The sequence below is a fragment of the Eubalaena glacialis genome, chromosome 15 (genome assembly GCF_028564815.1).
Source record: "Eubalaena glacialis isolate mEubGla1 chromosome 15, mEubGla1.1.hap2.+ XY, whole genome shotgun sequence".
NCBI classification, from domain to species: Eukaryota; Metazoa; Chordata; class Mammalia; order Artiodactyla; family Balaenidae; genus Eubalaena; species Eubalaena glacialis.
In genome coordinates, this window is record NC_083730.1 from 77403797 (window position 1) to 77426122 (window position 22326).

Sequence of the window (22326 nt, forward strand, 5' to 3'; positions counted from 1 at the left end):
GTAACAAAAGAGTGCATAATTTGCAGCCAATTTTTTTTCTCTGCCAGTAAACTCCAACCTTACTACCACCTGCAATTCATTTGCCAGGTACCAAATAGAGGCCTCACCTCACACCAGGCAGGGGCAGCTCAATTAACTCTGTTTTCATCACTCCAACACAATACACTAAGCTGTCTACAGAGACCAAGGGAATCCAGATTTCAATGTCAAAAAAAAAGCTGACTGCCAGTGTATTAAGTCAAATCTAGCAGCATTAAGAAGATCTACTCCCAGGATTTCCCAGGTGGTCCAGTGGTTAAGAATCCGCCTTCCAATGCAGGGGATGCAGGTTAGATCCCTGGTTGGGGAACTAAGATCCCACATGCCGCGGGGCAACTAAGCCCGCGCGCTCCAACTACTGAGCCCAAGCCCTGCGACTGGAGAAGCCTGCGCGCCGCAACAAAAGATCCCATGTGCTGCAACTAAGACCTGACACAGCCAAATAAATAAATAAAATATTTTAAAAAAAGAGAGAAGATCTACTCCCACAGTGATTTATCTGACTCTTGGGTCTTGCAACCCCCCAAATTTAGACTTACTATCCCAGAACCTTAGGCTCTCCTCTTTTGAAAAAGATAATGAGAACATGATATAGTTGTAACTAACAGAACCAACCTGAAGACTTCTGAATCAGGAATGGCTCTCTCTCTCTGGGAAAATAATTAAGAGCAGGTTCAAATAATCAAGACATGAATCTACCAAAAAACACACCCATATGCTGAAGAACAAGCAATTACCACCCTAATGTGTTTAACCTACTAATTAGCATTAGTACCAATCTGGAAAAAGCTGAAAATGTTGTCTTCACAGAGGAGAGCTCCTATATGCAAAAACCCGTTTCCTCTTCTAGCTGAAGTGAGCCTCTCAACAAATCCTTCTCAATTCTTGCAGCACACCCTTGACATAACAAACAGAAGCTGCTAAAAGTGGACCCCAAGCCTTTGGATTCATTTTACTCAGTGACTCTGAAGTTAAGGGGCATCCAACACAATAACATCCAGCAAATATCAACTAAACAGCAAGCCAATAAGATGGAAATACATGGGAGGAGGTTTTTGTTCCTGTCTGACTACCCCTCCTTGAAAAGGTACAAAAACCAATCCTGAAACCCGTAACCAGTGCAAAGCCTTGAGCAAATGTCACTAAACTTCTGATGCTCAGTTTCCTCATCTGTCAAAAAAAGAATAATTACTACCAGTTCCAGTGGTAATGAGATTAGAGGAGGTCCCGTATGTGTCCTTTTGGAAATTTAAATTACTGTTATTTGGTTGGGAAATAATTTTGTCTTCAAAACTTCTTTCAAGAATAAGCTGACTAAAAACTGCCATATCTTTTTTCTACAACACAACACCTGTAAATGAAACAGACTTTAAGAAGTAAAATACAGCCCCCTGCCCCCAAAAGGAACAAAAGCCCATTCAGCAATTAAAACTACTTTTGATGAACAGCTGTTGTTGTTCACTGTAAAGTGTTCTAGAAACAAGGATGGTTGTGTGTCACCAGGCAGAGCAACCATGACACTAATGGTCATGATTTTAAAGCCTTTAACTTTAAGAAAGAAACCCGGGAGAAATTTCCTTCAAGAAGTATATGGACGCAGGGCTGCGAATCCCAAATGAGCTGTTTAAAGAATAGGGATCTGTTTACTCTTCAGGGGAAAATTAGTCTTTTCAGGGAAGATTAGCTCCAGCTAGTACGCATCCTATCTTCTTTGTGTGTGGATAAGACATTAGAGGCAGACTGAGGAATACAGCTCCGAACAGGCAGGAAATAAAGCACCTGTTTGCACCAATGTCCTCCTACTCATGTCATCCCACAGACACCAGCTCAGAAGAGGGGCTCTTCTAGGAGCTGAGAGTGTGGGGGACAAATGAGAAGGAGGGGGGATTACAGAGGGTAGAAGTCAAGGTTGGGGGAGTGGGTATTCATCTGAATACAGCTTCAGTCACTCTGAATAAATTCCTGCTGACAACAAACAGAAGATGGTAAAACAGAGTCTCAGGCACTGAGAGAGCACAGATGGCTGTGGGAAATTTAACTCAATATTTCACCTCAATACAACAGAATTCTCATTGCTCTACTTATGTGAAACTAACATGGATGTTTAAAGGGTAGCTCAAACTTAGTCCAAAAATAATTATTCGATTTTATATGCCAACCTACCCCTCTCCTCTAGTCTTTGGTCTCTCAAGTTAATGATGCCACCATTCCTTCAGTAGCTCAAGACAAAAATCTAGGAGTCATTTCTTATTACTCTTTCCTTAACTCCCTTTCTCACATCCATCCATTCCATTAAAAAGTCCTGGTTGGTTCTATTATACCTTCAAAACATACACCCCATCGAACCCTTCTCACCACCTCTATAATCAAAGCTACCACCAAATCTCCACTGGTGAGTGGCTTCTTCCCTGACCTCTATGCTTGCACCCCTGGCCCCTATAATCCATTCTCCTGCGATAGCTAGAGTAATCTGCCTTGGGTCTTCGTTGCTGCACACGGGCTTTCTCTAGCTGCAGTGAGCAGGGGCTGCTCTTCACTGCGGTGTGCGGGCTTCTCACTGAGGTGGCTTCTCTTGTTGAGGAGCGTGGGCTCTAGGCGCATGGGCTTCAGTAGTTGTAGCACGTAGGCTCAGTAGTTGTGGCTCGCGGGCTCTAGAGCGCAGGCTCAGTAGTTGTGGCGCACGGGCTTAGCTGCTCCACAGCATGTGGGATCTTCCTGGACCAGGGCTCGAACCCATGTCCCCTGCATTGGCAGGCGGATTCTTAACCACTGCACCACCAGGGAAGCCCCTAGAGTAATCTTTTAAAAAGTTACAATCAGGTCATGATGCTCCCCTGCCAAAAACCCATCACTGGCTTTGAAGCACGCTAAATAAAACCCCAAATCTGTATCATGGCGGGAAAGGCCCTACATCATCTGACCACTGACTACTTCCCTTTGACCTCATCTCCTATGCTCTTCCTAAGCCAACTGCACCCTGGTCACATCAGCCTGCTTCCCATTCATTCCTAGGCTTTTAAAGGCTGTTCTCTTTGTTTGGAATGCTCTTCTATCAGGTGTCTCCTCAAACTTCACCTCTTCAAAGATTCTTTCCTGACAACTCTATCAAAAATTGAACTGTCCCCACAGCCACCACTTTCTCCCCCTTCCCTGGCTTTATTTTACTCCTAGCTATTTATCACTACCTGATTTGTAGTTTCTAGGTACTTTCCTTTTTTTGTTTGTTTTTTAAAGCTGAATCAACTTTAATAATTCAATTAGGGTAAAAGTGAGTTAGAGCTGCCTTGTACCAAATTATCCTTCAACATCAGAGAATGTTGGATCTACACACTGGGTTCTGGTCCACACATTGAACCCCGATATGGGAGAGTCTCCTGGAGAGGCAGGAGGCAACTGGTGCTCACCCTGGGGATACAGACCTGTATCTTCTTCTTTACTGTCAACCTCCTGCATTATGTTAGGACAGGAAATTTATCTTGTTCACTGAATTATCTCTGTTACCCAGAAGAGTGCCATCATACATAGTAGATGCACATTATTAATACTGGTTAAATGAGTAAGTGATTTTTTTCTTTTTTTATATGATAATATGTTTTAGTTTTTATTTATCAAATTATAGGGTATAATTGCAACTATTATGATTATAAATACACAATTGCCTAGAGCATTTTTTCTGATTAAAAATAAATTATAGCATAATTGGATATCTCCATCTAACTTTTTTTTTTTTTAATTTATTTTTGGTTGCATTGGGTCTTTGTTGCTGCGCGTGGGCTTTCTCTAGTTGCCGCGAGTGGGGGCTACTCTTCGTTGCGGTGCGCGGGCTTCTCACTGCAGTGGCTTCTCTTGTGGAGCACAGGCTCTAGGTGCGCGGGCTTCAGTAGTTGTGGCACACGGGCTCAGTAGTTGTGGCGCATGGGCTGAGTTGCTCTGCAGCATGTGGGATCTTCCTGGACCAGGGCTCAAACCCATGTCCCCTGCGTTGGCAGGCAGGTTCTTAACCACTGTGCCACCAGGGAAGCCCCTCTCCATCTAACTTTTAATTTATTCTAGCTCAATTACATAGAGCAGAGGTTGGCAAACTTTGTTCTTAAAGGGCCATACAGTCTCTGTCACAACTTCTCAACTCTGCCATCGTAGCACGAAAGCAGCCACAGACAGTATGAAAATAAATGGGTGTGGCTGCATTCCAATAAAACTTTATTTGCAAAAATAGGCAGCAGCTGAATTTGGTCTGTGGGCCATAGTTTGTCAACCCTTCACATTTTAGCCTGGTTTTTTTTTTTATTGCAAATATAACACATATAAAGACAAATACATAAAACACATATGTACTGTTTAAAAAATAATTGTAAAATAAACACCCATGTAATTATCACCAAGGTCAAGAAGTAGAACATACCAGAAGCCTCCTCCCTAAGCACCATTCCATGATGACAAACATCCTCTTCCACTCCTCCTCCCTGCCCCACTCCTCCTCCCTGCCCCACTCCTCCTCCCAACCTCACTCCTCAGGGAAACAGTATCCTGACTTCTGTGATGAAAAACACCTCAGTTTTCTTTATAGTTTTACTACATATGCACACAGAATGACAGGTTCTTCAGCCTTAACAAAGATAAATGTTAGGGTGAGTACAGACTACTGAAACATTTTTGGAGGGCAATATGGTAATATCTATTAAAATCTTAAATGTACATATCTTTTAACCTAGACATCCCACTTCTAGGAACCCATCATGGACAAATGATAATATGAGTGCAAAGATATATGAACAAGGATGTTCACTGCAACAGTGTTTTTAACAGTAAAATACTGTAACCAGTGCACATGCTCTTCAATAGGAAATGGTTACACTAATTATGGTACATCCATATGTACAAGCAATACTATATTCAAACATTAAATATATGAAAAAACGGGCTTCCCTGGTGGCGCAGTGGTTGAGAATCTGCCTGCCAATGCAGGGGACACGGGTTCGAGCCCTGGTCTGGGAGGATCCCACATGCCGCGGAGCAACTGGGCCTGTGAGCCACAACTACTGAGCCTGCGCGTCTGGAGCCTGTGCTCTGCAACAAGAGAGGCCGCGATAGTGAGAGGCCCGCGCACCACGATGAAGAGTGGCCCCTGCTCGCCGCAACTAGAGAAAGCCCTCGCACAGAAACGAAGACCCAACACAGCCAAAAATAAATAAATAAATAAATTTATAAAAATTAAAAAAAAATGTGAAAAAAGTCTAAGATCTACTAAGTAAAAAAAATAATAAAACCATTCTATTTGAGAAAAAAAGCAAAAATAAAAAATTATCCATGTGAGTGTGTGTGTGTGTGTGTGTGTGTGTGTATGTAAAAATACAAAAGAATTAACACCAAACTGTCATTAGCACTTTCTTTGATGGAGAATCAAGAATGTTCACTGTTTACATCAAACATTTCTGTATTGTCTGAATTTCATTTTACCATGAACATGAATTCTTTTTGCCGTTGGAGAAAAACAATGTATACACATATTTTCTTAATTTAAAAACCTGTAAGTGGAAATTTAAGGCAGAGGCAAAATTGAAATTCCTGAATACCTACTAAGCGATATTCAATAAGGCTTAGTTTCTTAAGAAGCCACCCCTCTCCCAGACAGAAAAACCAAGTTTCACAAAAAGAATACCCTACTGAGTGCCAGGCTTTCACAGACATAGATTTCAAACTGCCTGGTTTCACCTGAGCTACAAGTGAATCTTTGTTCCTTCATTTCAACTTCTCCATCACTAATCTTCAGACTATTCCTCCAGGTATTTCTTGGCCTAAGCCCTTCAAGTTTAAAAATGCAGGCTTTGGTTTCTCCTGGCCTTGGACCTAGGCCTAACTTCCTGTTGAATTCTTTTTATCTCCTTCCCTATCTCTGATTCTACAGTAACAACCTTTTTTTTGGCTTCACGCAGCCTCTGGAACAGTTCTTCTTGCATATTGCCCCAAATATTGCTTCTCCTATTGGCACAATTAGATAGTAACCCAAAGCCATAGTGACTAGGCATATGACCACAATTCTGGATGTAAGGAACCAGAGAGAGGTTTGTTAGAGACACTTGTAGAGCTGCAATGAATGGGGAAAGAACTCATAGGGAGGGCCCTGGGAAAATAAAAAGTAAAAGAATATAGCACAGTACTAAAACAATAATAAGAAGGGGATAAATGGTCTTTAAGGTGAATTCTCAAGAGTTTTACATCCAGGGCTGTACACTGAGCAATTATACATCCTCGATGAGGCTCTGTTCAAGAGCGCTCACTATACAGCTTTCCAAAGGAAACCTCTGACTGCCTCCTTCTTCATACTTTGGACAATTTGGGGTTCTAAGAATAGATGAGACAGTTAGAGACAGTTTTGTCCAGATTATATACCCCCAGCAAAGGAGGGAAAGCCATAATGATACCCAAATAATGGCCAACCATCCCATGAGACAAGAGAACTTTTTTTTTTTTTTTTTTTTTTGGCTGCCCCGCACAGCTTGCAGGATCTCAGGTCCCTGACCAGGGATTGAACCTGGTCTGCAGCAGTGAAAGCCCAGAACCCTAACCACTAGACCACCATGGAACTCCCCAAGAGAACTTTTTGGTAAAAGCAAAAATGCTCATTTCCCTCTCCACCAGCAAGGTCAGAGGACTACAGGGCCAGTCACTCAGTAACTGACCAACCTACAGACCACCGGAGAGACATAGCACAACGCAAAAGTACTTGCAGGTTTTACATCAATACACAAAAAAAGCTCTGCCCATTCCATAGTCACTCTTCTCAATTCATGGAAGATTGGGGTTTCATGCAATTACAGAAAGAGTATCTATGAAGACAACACTAGATTTCTAGGCAACTGGGTCACCATTATCTACAGCCTGCCCGTCACAGCGCTGACATGCATGGTTCCTTTGACCACTGGTTTTCACATAGCACACATATGGCATAACAGTGAGTCTGAAACAGTCAAGAGTGCTCTTCTATGGAGTGCATGGAGGGGTAGTGTAATCTTCAGAAAAACAGAGTTCTAATTTCTTTATTAGGTACCCTAGATAGTCAAGAAAAAAAATAACAACCAACAATCTTTTATTGAATGCCCACTCTACTAGTTGCCTGTTTATAACGATAAACAATACAGATGTGGTCTCTACACTGAGACAGTGTACAATCTAACAGGATCCATCAAAGAACCCTGTTCCCCTGACTCTTCTATGGCTGATTCCTTAACCTGCAGGTCTCATCTCAAATGTTACCTCCTCAGAGAAGCCTTCCCTACCTATCCTTTCTAAAGTCACTCTCTTCTTTCTGGTCATTTGCCATCACATCACCCTTCATAGTACCTATTACAATCTATAATTATCTTGTGGATTTGTTTAGTTATTTAAAACTTTCTTCCTACTAGCTTCACACAACAGAAGCCTTGTGTTTCCCACTATATCCCCTGTGCCTTGCTCAATTAAGTATTTGCCAAATGTTGAATTAAAGAAGATCTAGGGACTTCCCTGGCAGTCCAGTGGTTAAGACTCTGCACTTCCAATGCAGGGGGCGTGGGTTCGATCCCTGGTCAGGAAACTAGGATCCCACAGGCTACACAGCGTGGCCAAAAAAAAAAAAAAAGATCTAAAAAATAATAATAATAAAGGTTTCATTAGTCTACACAGAAGATCTGAATGCCAGTTAGTCATGAGAGGAAAAGTAGGAGGGAGGTGAATCTGGGACTTTTTCAAAGAATAAAATTAAAGGTTCTAAATCTCTCCCCATTGGTCATGGTAGACCTTAGCTGTATGGTCACAGGCATAAGTATCTTTGGTGAGTAAATATGTTATTGAGTGTATGCAACCCACAAAGAAAGTGGCACCAGGGACTTCCCTGGTGGCACAGTGGTTAAGAATCCACCTGCCAATGCAGGGGACACGGGTTCGATCCCTGGTCTGGGAAGATCCCACATGCCGTGGAGCAACTAAGCCCGTGCGCCACAACTACTGAGCCTGTGCTCTAGGTCCCGCGAGCCACAACTACTGAGCCCGCACGTCACAACTATTGAGCCCGTGTGCTGCAACTACTGAAGCCACGTGCTGCACAACAAGAGAAGCCACCACAATGAGAAGCCCTCGCACCGCGACAAAGAGTAGCCCCTGCTTGCCACAACTAGAGACAGCCCGCACACAGCAATGAAGACCCAATGCAGCCACCAAAAAAAAAAAAAAAAGAAAGAAAGTGGCACCACTGTGAACAGCCCTCACACGGACAGTACTAAGATCCAAGAGTTGAACCTGTTGGCAAAAAAACACCCCAAAATGGTTGTTATGGGTTGAAATTCATATGTTGAAGTCCAAACCTCAATACCTCAGAACGTGACCTTACTTGTAGATAGTCTTTTCAGAGGTAATCATATTAAAAAGAGGTCATTACAAGGGCTTAATTTCCAAAATATACAAACTGCTCATACAATTCAACAACAAAAAATCCCAATCGAAAAATTGGCAGAAGACCTAAATAGACACTTCTCCAAAGAAGATATACAGATGGCCAATAGGCACATGAAAAGATGCTCAACATTGCTAATTATTACAGAAATGCACATCAAAACTACAATGAGGTACCACCTCACACCAGTCAGAATGGCTATCATTAAAAAGTCTACAAATAACAACAAAAAAAGTCTACAAATAACAAATGCTGGAGAGGGTGTGGAGAAAAGGGAAACCCTCCTACACTGTTGGTGGGAATGTAAGTTGGTGCAGCCACTGTGGAAAACAGTATGGAGATTCTTCAGAAAACCAAAAACAGAGTTACCATATGATCCAACAATCCCACTCCTGGGCCTATATCCAGACAAAACTATAATTCAAAAAGATACATGCACCCCTATGTTCATAGCAGCACTGTTCACAATAGCCAAGACATGGTAACAACCTAAATGTTCATTGACAGATGAATGGATAAAGAAGATGTGGTACATATATATGAGGAAATACTACTTGGCCATAAAAAAGAACAAAATAATGCCATTTGCAGCAACATGGATGTAACTAGAGATTATCATACTAAGTGAAGTCAGAAAGACAAACACCATATAATATCACTTACACATGGAATCTAAAATATGACACAAATGAACCTATCTTTGAAACAGAAACAGAATCACGGACATAGAGAACAGATTGGTGGCTGCCAAGAGGGACGGGGTTGGGGAAGGGATGGAGTGGGAGGTTGGGGTTAGCAGATGTTAAGCTTTTATATACAGAATGGATAAACAACAAGGTCCTACTGCATAGCACAGGGAACTATATTCAATATCCTATGATAAACCATAATGGAAAAGAATATAAAAAAAGAATGTATATATGTATAACTGAATCACTTTGCTGTACAGCAGAAATTAACACAACATTGTAAATCAACTATACTTCAATTAAAAAAAATAGATGTGGTGTATATACACGATGGAATACTACTCAGCCATAAAAAAGAATGAAATAACGCCATTTGTAGCAACGTGGATGAACCTAGAGATTATCATACTAAGTGAAGTCAGAAAGAGAAAGACCATATGATATAACTTATATGTGAAATCTAAAATATGAGACAAATGAACTTATTTACAAAACAGAAACAGACTCACAGACATGGAAACAAACTTACGGTTACCAAAGGGGAAGGTGGGGGTGGGGGAGGGATAAATTAGGAGTTTAGGATTAGCAGATGCAGACTACTGTATATAAAATAGATAAATAACAAGGTCCTACTGCATAGTGTAACAAACTATACTTAATATCCTATAATAAACCATAATGAAAGAGAATATGAAAAAGAATATGCATATATAACTGAATCACTTTGCTATACACCAGAAACTAACACAACATTGTAAATCAACTATACAACTATTTAATTACAACTACTTACAACTATTTAATTAAAAATTAAAAAAACCAAAACAGGTCATTAGGCTGGGCCCTAATCCAGTATGACTGGTGTTCTTATAAGAAGAAATCTGGAAAGAGAGACAGATGTACAAGGAGGGAGGAGACACAGGGGTAAGACGGCCATCTATTACAAGGCAAGGAGAGCAACCTGGAGGGGATCCTTCCCTCGTAGCCCTCAAAAGGAAACAATATTTACAACACCTTGATTTTGAACCTCCAGCCCCCAGAACTGTGAGACAATAATTTCCTGTTGTTTAAGCCACTTAGTCTGTGGTACTTTGCTACAACAGCCCTAGCAAAATAATACAGTTTTATATAACCCTCTAAAATTTTTATTTTAAGTTACCTTGGCTCTTCAGTCAAGACTAAATGTTAGGATTTTTTTTTTTCATTGAAAAATCCACACAGCATTAGAAATTCATGGGGATATAGACAGTGCTGAGACAATAAATCACACAGAAAACACAGCTGGACTCCTATGTCATATCATAGTAAAAAATAAATTCTAGACAGATTAAAGATCTAAATGTAAAAAACAAGTCTTAAATTTTTATAATTAATATAATTATAATTAATACAGGAAAATATCATCATGACCTGGAGGACAGGCTTAAGCAAAACACAAAAGTCAAATAATAAAGGAAATGATTAATAAATTTGACTTCACTAAAAGAACACACTTCTGTTTGGTAAAAGACTCCATAAACAAAATGAAAATATAATACCATCAAGAATGTGTAAAAAAAACTCTTACACACCAATAATAGGTGAAGGATATAAACAGAACTTTCTATAGTGCCTAAACTGTGTTACAAACTGTAGTAGCTTAAATTAGTGAATAACCACTTCAGGACTCTAATACTGATCAGAACTCTGATATCTTAGCTGCTGCTGTTGGGGAGAAAATCATCTGTGGGCTCTGGAAGTTTCTGCTAAAAATGCTGTTATATTTATGTATCAGAAGGATTCTCAAAAAACCTCCATGTTAAGCATTTATATCTCCTTCTTCTTAGGCAACAAGCATGGCCCATATCTCGCCTTTCCTCTTGAAAGTAAGGCCCACTGTATTCTTTCTACTTTTGATATAGTTAGGAGGATAAGTGTTTAACATGTCCTACACCCCCACTGTCAACGCTATCATAGTATGACTTTCTAACTTAAAAAGTGAATTATACTCTCTCCAGATATGTCAACCTGAGTTTCACAAAAATGAGTCTCAGAAATTTAGGAGCTAGAAGAGAATTTAGAGGGCATTTTGTCCAAATGAGCAAATGAACTGGGATAAGGGTATCCCCAGGATATATGCAGCAGTGTTGGTACTAGGTGCTATAGAATAAACCTGACTCAACTCCTAGGAGGGTCAATTTTACACAAATATTTTTGAGTAGAGATTTGACTACTAAACAAAATATTTTTACATGCTGATATGTGCTGGGGACACTTCAGATTCTTCCACTCTCTCAATTAGAGAATCAACATTGGACAAGATGCAGAAATCTCATCTACATGATGAGGACATGATAATTATGATGGCTACCATTTATTGAGCACTCACTGTATGCTAGACATTGTGGTTAGAGCTTTACATACATTAACTCATTTAGTCCTCATAACAGCATCAGATAATAGTAATAGTGTAATTGTTTCCATTATACAGAGGAGGAAACTAAGATTTTAAAAAGTGGAAAAACTTTCCCATACTCACTCAGCTAGTAAATAGCAGAGATGGTGTCTGGTCCCAGGGCTGTCTGGGCTCCAAAGTCTGTGACCTTAATTGCTGCCTCAGAAATTTGAAATTGAGGCACAGGAACCCTCATCAGTCTTGAACCGGAAGAGCCTTAATTAAGTCACATATCTTTCTGTCCCTCAAGTTTTCTCAGCTATAAAGTTACAACAGTACCCATCCCTTCCTTCATCATAATGAGGATCCAGAAGCTCATGGGATACATATGCTCATAGCATCCTAATTTAGAGCTGAAAAGAACGCTGATCACACAAACACTTGAACATGAATGTGTATGGCAGTCTTATTCATAAAAGCCAAAAAGTGGAAACAATCCAAATGTCCATCAATTAATGAATCAATAAACAAAATATGTTATATCCATACAATGGAATATTCTTCAGCCATAAAAATGAAGTACTGATATATGCTACAATGTGGATGAACCTTGAAAACATTATGCTAAGGGAAAGAAGTCAGTCACAAAAAGTCACATAAGTATGATTCTATTTACATGAAATGTCCAGAACAGACAAATCCATAGAGACAAAAAGTAGATTAGTGGTTGCCAGGGGTCAGGGTGTCAGATAGGGTGTTAGGTGGAATGAGGAGTGACTGCTAATGGGTACAGGCTTCCTTTTTTGGGGGGTGTGAAATGTTCTATTGTATAATTAGATAGTGGTGATGTACACTTTTAAAAAGTACATGTTATGGCATATGAATTCTATCTCAATAAAGCAGTTACTTAAAAACAAAAACAAAAACAAAAAAACCATGGCAGCAAAGGAAATACATTTAAAAATACTTTGGACAAATAAATCAACTATACTTCAATAAAAAATACTTTGGGGCTTCCCTGGTGGTACAGTGGTTGAGAATCTGCCTGCCAATGCAGGGGACACGGGTTCGAGCCCTGGTCTGGGAAGATCCCACATACCGAGGAGCAACTAGGCCCGTGAGCCACAATTACTGAGCCTGCGCGTCTGGAGCCTGTGCTCTGCAACAAGAGAGACCGCGATAGTGAGAGGCCCGCGCACCGCGATTAAGAGTGGCCCCCACTTGCCGCAACTGGAGAAAGCCCTCGCACAGAAACGAAGACCCAACACAGCCATAAATAAATAAATAAATAAATAAATATTAAAAAAAAAACTTTGGACAAAAGCATCACAGAAATATACTACATTTTAGATATTATACATTTCATGCTTATAAAAACACATTATATACATTTTTAGAAAAGCATGGCCTTCTGCTACTTTTGTTGGTTGTTAACTTGTCCTAGGAGAATTTTAATTCACTTCAAAGTGCCCAACTCCTCTAGTTCCTGAATACCCAGTTAATAAAATGATAATAAAATGCAATCTAAACTGGCTGCTGATGGAAACCCAAGGGGCTTGGCCTGCTTAAAAAGAGAAAGGGAAAAAAAGCCACAAAACTCACCAAGGGCCTACATTCAAGGCCAGAGAGGATAACAAGAATCTAGATCTAGTGGAAATGTTATCCTCCTATATTCCTTTGGGAACAGCTTATCAGTATTTTCTACAGAGAAACTAGGCAGAGGAACCTCAACTATAAAGATACTGCCTTAGTAAAATAACCATCAACACTGAAACATATTCTTAACTTCATATTCTGCTTAACGTAAACATGTTACCTCATTTTCATTTCAACAGTACTTGCATGAGGTACAAATTTTTACCTCCATTTTATTTATTTATTTTTTAAATTTATTTATTTTATTTATTTATTTTTGGCTGCATTGGGTCTTCGTTGCTGTGCACGGGCTTTCTATAGTTGCGGAGAGCGGGGGCTACTCTTCGTTGAGGTGCGCGGCCTTCTCATTGCGGTGGCTTCTCTTGTTGCAGAGCACGGGCTCTAGGTGCGTAGGCTTCAGTAGTTGTGGCTCGTGGGCTCTAGAGCACAGGCTCGGTAGCTGTGGCGCATGGGCTTAGTTGCTCCGCGGCATGTGGGATCTTCCTGGACCAGGGCTCGAACCTGTGTCCCCTGCGTTGGCAGGCGATTCTTAACCACTGCGCCACCAGGGAAGTCCCCAACCTCCATTTTAAGGATAAACAAAGGGGGCTTCCCTGGTGGCGCAGTGGTTAAGAATCCGCCTGCCAATGCAGGGGAAAGGGGTTCGAGCCCTGGTCCGGGAAGATCCCACATGCCGCGGAGCAGCTAAGCCCGTGTTCCACAGCTACCGAGCCTGTGCTCTAGAGCCTGCGAGCCACAACTACTGAAGCCCACACGCTCTAGGGCCCATATGCCGCATCTACTGAGCCCACGTGCTGCAACTACTGAAGCTTGCGCACCTAGAGCCTGTACTCCACAACAAGAGAAGCCACCGCAATGAGAAGCCCGTGCACTGCAACAAAAAGTAGCCCCCGCTCACTGCAACTAGAGGAAGCCCGTGCGCAGCAATGAAGACCCAATGTAGCCAAAAATAAATTTTAAAAAATAATTTAAAAAAATAAGGATAAGGAAAGGGGGACTTCCCTGGTGGTCCAGTGGCTAAGACTCCACGCTCCCAATGCAGGGGGCCTGGGTTTGATCCCTGGTCAGGGAACTAGATCCCACATGCTGCAACTAAGAATTCGCATGCCACAACTAAGAATTCGCATGCCACAGCTAAAGATCCTGCGTGCCGCAACTAAAGATCCCACATGCTGCAACTAAGACCTGGTGCAGCCAAATATTTTTTTTTTTAATAAAAAATAAAGATAAGGAAAGGGAAGCACAAACAAGGTCACCCAGTTAATGAGAAGCAGAGTCAAGATTCAACATTCATCCAAATTCCAAGCTCAGTGCTCTCGCTATGTCATATTAATATTTGCTTTCTCCGGCCACCTATCTTTCACCAGATCAGAAAGCAGAGTTGAGTCGGCTTCTGCTCACGTTATTTTGTAACATGAACTTAGCTCCCAAGAAATAACTTCCTCTTAAATTGTTTTGGTTTGTTGTATCCCTTTCATAAGTCTCCATAAGAAACACTAGTTCAGAATACTTATTAATTTTTTTGAACAAATAAATCAATCTGGCCAGGCCTATTCGGTTAATCTTTCATGAATAATGAATAAAGCCTCAAAAACATATAAAATCTTGGAGTTCCCTGGTGGCGCAGTGGTTAAGAATCCGCCTGCCAATGCAGGGGACACGGGTTCGAGCCCTGGTCTGGCATGCCACGGAGCAACTAAGCCCGTGCGCCACAACTACTGAGCCTGTGTTCTAGAGCCCGCGAGCCACACTACTGAAGCCCGCGCGCCTAGAGCCCGTGCTCCACAAGAGAAGCCACCGCAATGAGAAGCCCGCGCACCGCAACGAAGAGTAGCCCCCGCTCGTCGAGTAGCCCCCGCTTGCTGCAACTAGAGAAAAGCCCGCGCGCAGCAATGAAGACCCAACGCAGCCAAAAATAAATAAATTTATTTTTTAAAAAACCCAAAAAAACCCATAAAATCTTACAAGGATAGAGATTCCCTTCCCGGTTGCTAAAAAAGGTTGTAGAACTGAGTCAGAAAGGCTACTGAGCTGGCCCTATAATGACTTCTTGAAGAACTGTCCAGCTCTTCCTTTCCAGCCACTCAAATGGTGATTTGATTCCCTAGATGAGAAACCTGCAGGCAAGATCTTTAGCTCCACCTACCTGAACTCTCACCTTCACAATCTGATAGCTCCTGCAACTAGCTATTTTCCAAGTTATTAGGCATCTCTCTCCTTCTGTCTCTCCCCTGCCCCCCCAATCTCCCTCGAGATACCCTGTTCCACTCACTCCTTCCGTACCTCTCCTTCCTCCTCTCCGTTTCTCTAGTGGTAGCATTTACTTTACACTTCCCTGTGAGGCATGAAGGTTTTGACCAGTCTCAGGGTCCCCATGGGAAGCAACTATGACACAAACTAGTGAAATAACTTCACATGCTGCCCTAGCTAAGCCTTTCCCGGAGACCTAAGCACCAAACATAACCATGCGGACAAGGGCAGTGCTCTCCTGCGAACGTTTGTGCTTAGGGATTTGATCAGAGTAGTTCTTTTTCCTCTGGTAACTGAGCTCGTTTTATTTTCAACTCGTAAGAAGGTCTGAGCTACAACAGTAAATCCAGCTCTTAATTTTCAAAAGTAGGTGGCTTTAGAGACCAGGGCATAAACAACATTCCTGCATTTGTTAAAAAGTATGTTCTGTATTTAAATTAGATTTCCACCTACTCAGCCCTCAAACTCCTTCTTTGCAATGATTCTACAATCTTGACTTTGGTTAATTAATACTTCCATGACACCACCCTATAAAGGTACAAATAAAGAACTTTTACTTAATGTGGAAACAAAGAGAACAAATTTTATATACAGATACATGTACCTCCCTTCATATTTAAAGAATAAGAAGGAATGTACATTCGCAAATGTAGTACCAATGAAAATCATTTGCTCTAGAAATTTTCCCTAAGCTTTTCGGTTTAAAGATGGCACCATTTAACATTTGAACTAAATGCATTAACATAATTTTACCAGTGACAGACTTTCTTTAGGTAAAAGAATCATAGACTTGTAGAGATATAAGGAACATCGATTCATTAAGCAAACTATTACATTTTAAAAATGAGAAAACTCCCAAGTTAAGTGATTGCCAAAGTCCCACAGCTGACTAATGACAGGCAAGGGTCTTTGCTCCTGACACCTAGTTCACCACAGCTCAAATTCTTATAGGTGAAAAATACTTCATTTGTTGATATCAATACCAAAGGCAACAACTCTTACCTTATATATATGGTTGACATTACACAGAAACTCTGTTTCAACTTTTAGTATTTTATACCATAAACTCTTAACTTGTGACTCACCCTGCTGAGTTGATCCAATAACCTTTGGTTCTGTTCTGATAATTCCTGGACAGCCCGTGTTTTTTCTCGATCTGCTTCCCGTAGATGAACCTGCTGCCTCTCCAACTCATCCTGAAGCTGTTTCACATCACTCTCCAGCTCGGACACACGCCCTTCCCACTCCCCTTCTCGGTTCTCAAATCGTCTTCTTAGTTCGTGTTTCTCTTGCTCTAAGTGCTGGGTGAAAAATGAAGAGGATTTTAAAACCTTTAAAAATTCCAGGGACTTCCCTGGTGGTCCAGTGGCTAAGACTCCGCGTTCCCAATGCAGGGGGCCCAGGTTCAATCCCTGGTCAGGCAACAAGACCTCACATGCCGCAACTAAGATCCCACATGCGGCAACGAAGACCCGGTGCAGCCAAATAAATAAATATTAAAAAAAAAAAAATCCAGAGCCTTTCATTTTTTTCTCTTTTCACACTCTTCTAACTTTTCTTCTTCCTAGTCAGTCAGCACAACAAAACACTCTGCCACGTAGGAGAAGTTGCCCATTTCACAGCTGCAAAAATATTCCCTTCTTCCAGAGTAGGGAAGGCTGATTTCACAAAGAGAATGCCATTCCTACTGAAAATACTTAATGTTTACTCTTATCCTTAGGAATGGGGGTTCTAGACTTAGGAACTCACTTGAAATTTAGTAAATCATCTATTAATTGGTGAAATATACATTTAAACAACTTAAAATGAGTCTTTAAGAAAATTTCTTTTGCTGTCATCTATTATGCCTGGCATAATAGCAGGCACTTAGAATCACAGAATTTTCAGAGCTAGAAAGAACTCCAGAGATGCTTCAGATTAACCACCTTTTCTTACAAATGAAGCAGCAGAAGATATCTTATCTTATTCAATAACAAGCTCAAGGTCTATACTAGCAAATGGGAGAGCTGGGATTTGTGTCTTAGTCACTTGACTTTGTTTAATGCTCTAAATCACAACTCAATAAATATTTCTTGCTATATATAGCACTGTATTTCAAAATCATTAAGGCAAGTTCAGGTTCAGGACCACTTTTATTAAACCATGACTTATTAGCCTTGCATATTTATTTCTGATCCTTTCATTCATTCTTGAGTGCCTGTTACAGGCTAGCCACTGACATAATGGTCCTTACCTTTATGGAGTTTCCATTCTAGTGGGAGAGGTTGATAAAAGTATTAAATTGTAGAGCGTGACAAATGGTATGCAGGAAAAGTACAGATGGTTTGAAGTAGCAGCTCGACAGAAAAGAACTCTTTTGGATTGAAGGAAATAAGAACATCTTTTTATTTCTCTGAGATAAATACAAATTCGTCTTTTCAGAGGAAAGTATGTTCTCCTACTTAAAAAGCATAGTATATACAAAAAAGCCAAGTTATACCTCAGGGAATATATGAAATGTAAAGCAATGGTCCTCAACTTTTGCTGCTGTCAGAAAATCTCTGGTATAATTGTTCAAAATATATCCACCTAAATACTAATTCCAAAGATGTGATTCAGTTAAGAATGGGATGAGGCCTAGGCAGGCATCTATCTATCTATCTATCTATCTAGGTTCTATTGGAAATTCTGATGTACTGAAGGTTGATATCAAGCACTGAGATTGTTTCAACAAGCTAAGATGAGCATTTGAATCTTCACCTTCAGCGTACTCAAACATCTTTTCACCTTGGGAACCTACACTCTTATTCTACCCAAGTTCTCATCTTTCGAATGTTTTTTGGAATGCCTCTTTTGGAAAGCTTTAAGGGCCAGTGCATAGTTATACAAGAAAATCAGTCCCATTACTTCACATCTGAGATGCGTCTAAAAAGAGATTATCTCATTTCATCCTGCCATTTTATTCCCCTAATTTGCTCTGAGTGACTTGTAAATGTTTCTGAAAGTCTAATTTACCCCCAAAAGATGCAAATTTACCATGACAGAGCAGTCAGAAAAATTAAAATTCTGAGAACATCAGCAAAGGCAGTTTTCACTGAAATAACTGTATAGCCTCCAAAGTTGACCACTTCAAGGGAATAATTAATTTTGATTAATTATTAATTAATTATCTGGTATATTTGTTGAAAAAGTCACATTATAGTTATACTTTATACAGCCTCAGTTTGGAGCACAGGGGAAAAGGAATGACAAGAGAGGGACTTGTACTCCTCAGCATGAAAATTTCCTGCTCTACGCTTCCCTCACTTTGCTAAACTTCCAAAAATGAGAATGTTTTAGTCACTATACAAACTTCAGAAAGATGAAATGCAGAAATGGTAACTACCAGCCTAAAATTGTGATACTTGGTTTGATTGAGTTTTTCCAAAATGGAAAAGATTGAGCAGAAGGCAACAGCAAGAACTCAGTCATCACAGTGTTACAGAGAGGCCAGATAAATCAGGTTTGTGTTCTAAAAGAACAGAGACTTAAAAATATTCAGCCAACAGCTGTTAGTGAACACCCCAACCAAGCAACTGAAACAATCTAATCCACTTGCGGGGGGTGGGGCGGGGAGGGGGCAGGGTTGAGGACAGGTGGTGCTGATAAGTCTATTCTGTCCTTACATTTCTTTGCACACGTGACAAACTTCCTAATTCAGGTTTCCCAATGCTTTAATTTAAAAAATCAAGACTTTCCTATTAATGAACATACAGAATTTAGCCTTTTGTCTACTCTGAGAAAAGAAAGGTTTCTCCTAGAATTATACTTTCAGTTAAGTGCTAAATTAACCAATAAACTCTAGGCAGAGTATCAGCAAGTGTGGAGGTCAGGCTCTGCCCATGCTATTCTCTGCTTCTTGGGGTTATACGGTATTTTAAAAGGTAATATCTACAGCTGAAACTAATATAATGATGTATGTCAATTATACCTCAATAAAAAAAGAAAAAAGTTAATGCCAAAACTATCAAGGTCATCAAAAACAAGGAAAGTCTAAGAAAGTGTTACAGGAAAGAGGAGACTAAGAAGATACACAAACTAAATGTAAGGTGGTATCCTGGAACAGAAAAAGACATTTGGCAAAGGCTAAAGAAATCTGAATAAACTAAGGATATTAGCTAACAATAATGTATTAGTATTGGTCCACTAACTATGGCAAGTATACCATGCTAATGTAAGATGTTAATAACAGAGGAACTGGGGGCAGGGCATATGGAAACTCTGTACCATCTTTCCAATATTTCTGTCAATCTAAAACCATTCTAAAAAAGTTTATTTAAAACTCTGAAAAAACAAAAGTTAATATCATTAGCCCACCTAAAACTGGTTGTTACAACCAGTAACATGGATTTCTGCAAAGAACCAAAAAAGCAGTACTATTCTCCTAAGTCCAGGATATGGTTCTTAAAAAATACAAAGAAAAATACTATTTTTTAAGTGGACCAAGCACTGAATGCAAATAAGGACCCCTGCGTTTGCTTACCTAAATCTACTACCCAATTATGAATCATTTTCACCTTACTTGTTTTGCCTCTTAAAAAAAAAAAATAGTGCTAGAATCATCAGAATTGGACTAGGGAAGGGGGAAGAAAATGTAATTGAGGAAAGAGATTACCTCTGCAGTAAGAGATAATTCACTCTCAGCTAGAATGGGAAAAAAAGGGAATCCTGGACTTTAAAAACATATTTTTAAAAAACTAAATAACGATTTAATCTCTGAAGAAAAAAGTGTATAAACCCAAGTTACTGTCTTAGTTCACATTCTGGGGGAAAAAAAGAAACTACTAAGGACCTGGCTGGATATGTTTTAAAAGCAAAAGGGCTAACTGTAGATGCAGAAGAAATAAAATATCTAAAGGCATTAAAAAAAAATTAAGCACATGAGGGGCTTTCCTGGTGGCGCAGTGGTTAAGAATCCACCTGCCAATGCAGGCAACATGGGTTCGATCCCTGGTCCGGGAAGATCCCACATGCCGCGGAGCAACGAAGCCCGTGCGCCACAACTACTGAGCCTGTGCCCTAGAGCCCGCGAGCCACAACTAGCCCGTGCTCTGCAACAAGAGAAGCCACTGCAATGAGAAGCCTGCGCACCACAATGAAGAGTAGCCCCCGCTCACCGCAACTACAGAAAGCACGAGCGCAGCAACGAAATAAACAATGCAGCCAAAAATAAATAAATTTATATTAAAAAATTAAGCATGTAAAAATCTGATTCAGGGAATGAATAAAATACAGGATAGTCAATTTAAGGGTGGAAAAAAATGACCAAAACCTTACAACCTCTTAAATTAAATTGAATCTTCATTTTAACCCTAAGAGATGCCTAACTAAAAAACTTCTATGTTAACCTTTAAACCAATAAAGACTTTAAAGAGTGTGCCTTTAATGAGAGAGCAGTGTAAGATCAAGTACTTTATGTTTTAAATGACAAAACACAATCTTGGGTTTGGTGCACAGAACTGGAGAGGTATTCAATAATAGCTAACGAATAAGTAGAAAAAATCTTGAAAATGACTTGGTTCTGAAATTAGAAAGGTGCCAGTTCTGAAGTAGTAAGTAAGCAGATGGGACTAAAACAAAACCAGTCTCATTATTTAATAGTCAAACCAACATTCTCTCAGAGTCCACTCATGTGTTTATCTTTCAAACTAACCCATGAGAAAATGTGTTTGACTCCACTGTCTGATAGTTTGTAGAAAATTACAAATGTTTTTTAAAGTAATGGCTGGTTCTCTACTCCTAAATGTTGAATTTAATTGAAAATCTAGCAGAGTGGCTGTATTAAACTTTAGAAAGAATTTGTCCAAGCAGACATTCTAAAATCTAAGCTGCTTAAAAAATATACTTACAGGTATAATTTGCAAGGGAAAATTCACTTGCAGGTATCAAATGAAATAGTCCCCTGTTAATGAGATTTGTCACTCTCATATTAATACTAAAAGAATTAACAAGAAACTAATGACAATACCTTGATAATTTTAAGTGTACTTTTTTAAAAAAACTAAAAATTTTTAATGCTAATTTTCAGATATACCTAGAAGAAATTGTATAACTGAACCCCTTCATCACTCATTAATATTGATTAGTGATCAATATTTCACTTTTTAAAAACGTTATTTTTCAAATTGTGGTAAGGCATACATAACATAAAATTTACCATATTAACCATTTTTAAGTGTACTGTTGGTTTAGTAGTGCTAAGTACATTCATACTGTTGTGCAACCAACTTCTAGAAATTAAAAATAAACTTTTAACACTAGAGTTCATATGCTGACCTGAGAGGAGTGAAGATTTTTTAAAATTGTTTAATAAGAGTTTTAAACTATTTTATTATTGTCTATCAAGTCAACAGCAAAAAGTCAAATGTAATTTATTCTTTTACAATAGAACCTTTCTTGTTACAGAATTTGAATATCTTTTTCCTTTGTTGAAGACATGTATAAAGGTTCCAAATGGAAACCAGGATGTGTATAACTGCACACTCAGGATTACCCTGAAATCTATCACTAATCAAACTGACTGATATGATGTTCCTTTCAAGTTAGCTATCTCTTTAATCAAGTCCCTTACTGAAGGAATTTCAAATCACAAGCATAAATCTCTGCAGTAGTACTTGTATATAGAGCCTGTAATCAAATCTCTTAAAAAAAAAAAAAAAAAGACACCCTTTTATTCCTAGACCTCTACTTCAAGTGAAAATTAAACAATTCAATTCACTGGGTTGCTTTTTGGCAGTCTACCTACAGGTTTCACAAACCACTTTTCAGAGAGGTATCTCAGGAGTTCATCGACTGGCAGACCTAGTTAAGAGGCCAACTGAACTACAGGGTTACAGTGGTTTCCTTTTTTTCCCTCCCTGATTTACTTTTGA

At 39.7% G+C, this 22326-nt stretch overlaps 1 protein-coding gene across 4 annotated transcripts in view; it reads right to left on the reverse strand.

Moving 5' to 3' along the window:
* BICDL1 (BICD family like cargo adaptor 1) overlaps positions 1-22326 on the reverse strand; it is a 95243-nt gene that overhangs the window by 71145 nt on the left and 1772 nt on the right. For all 4 annotated transcript variants that reach the window (XM_061170147.1, XM_061170145.1, XM_061170148.1 and 1 more), the window contains exon 2: positions 16522-16737. In XM_061170147.1, the coding sequence (XP_061026130.1) occupies positions 16522-16737 (216 nt within the window). The remainder of the gene's footprint in view (positions 1-16521; positions 16738-22326) is intronic.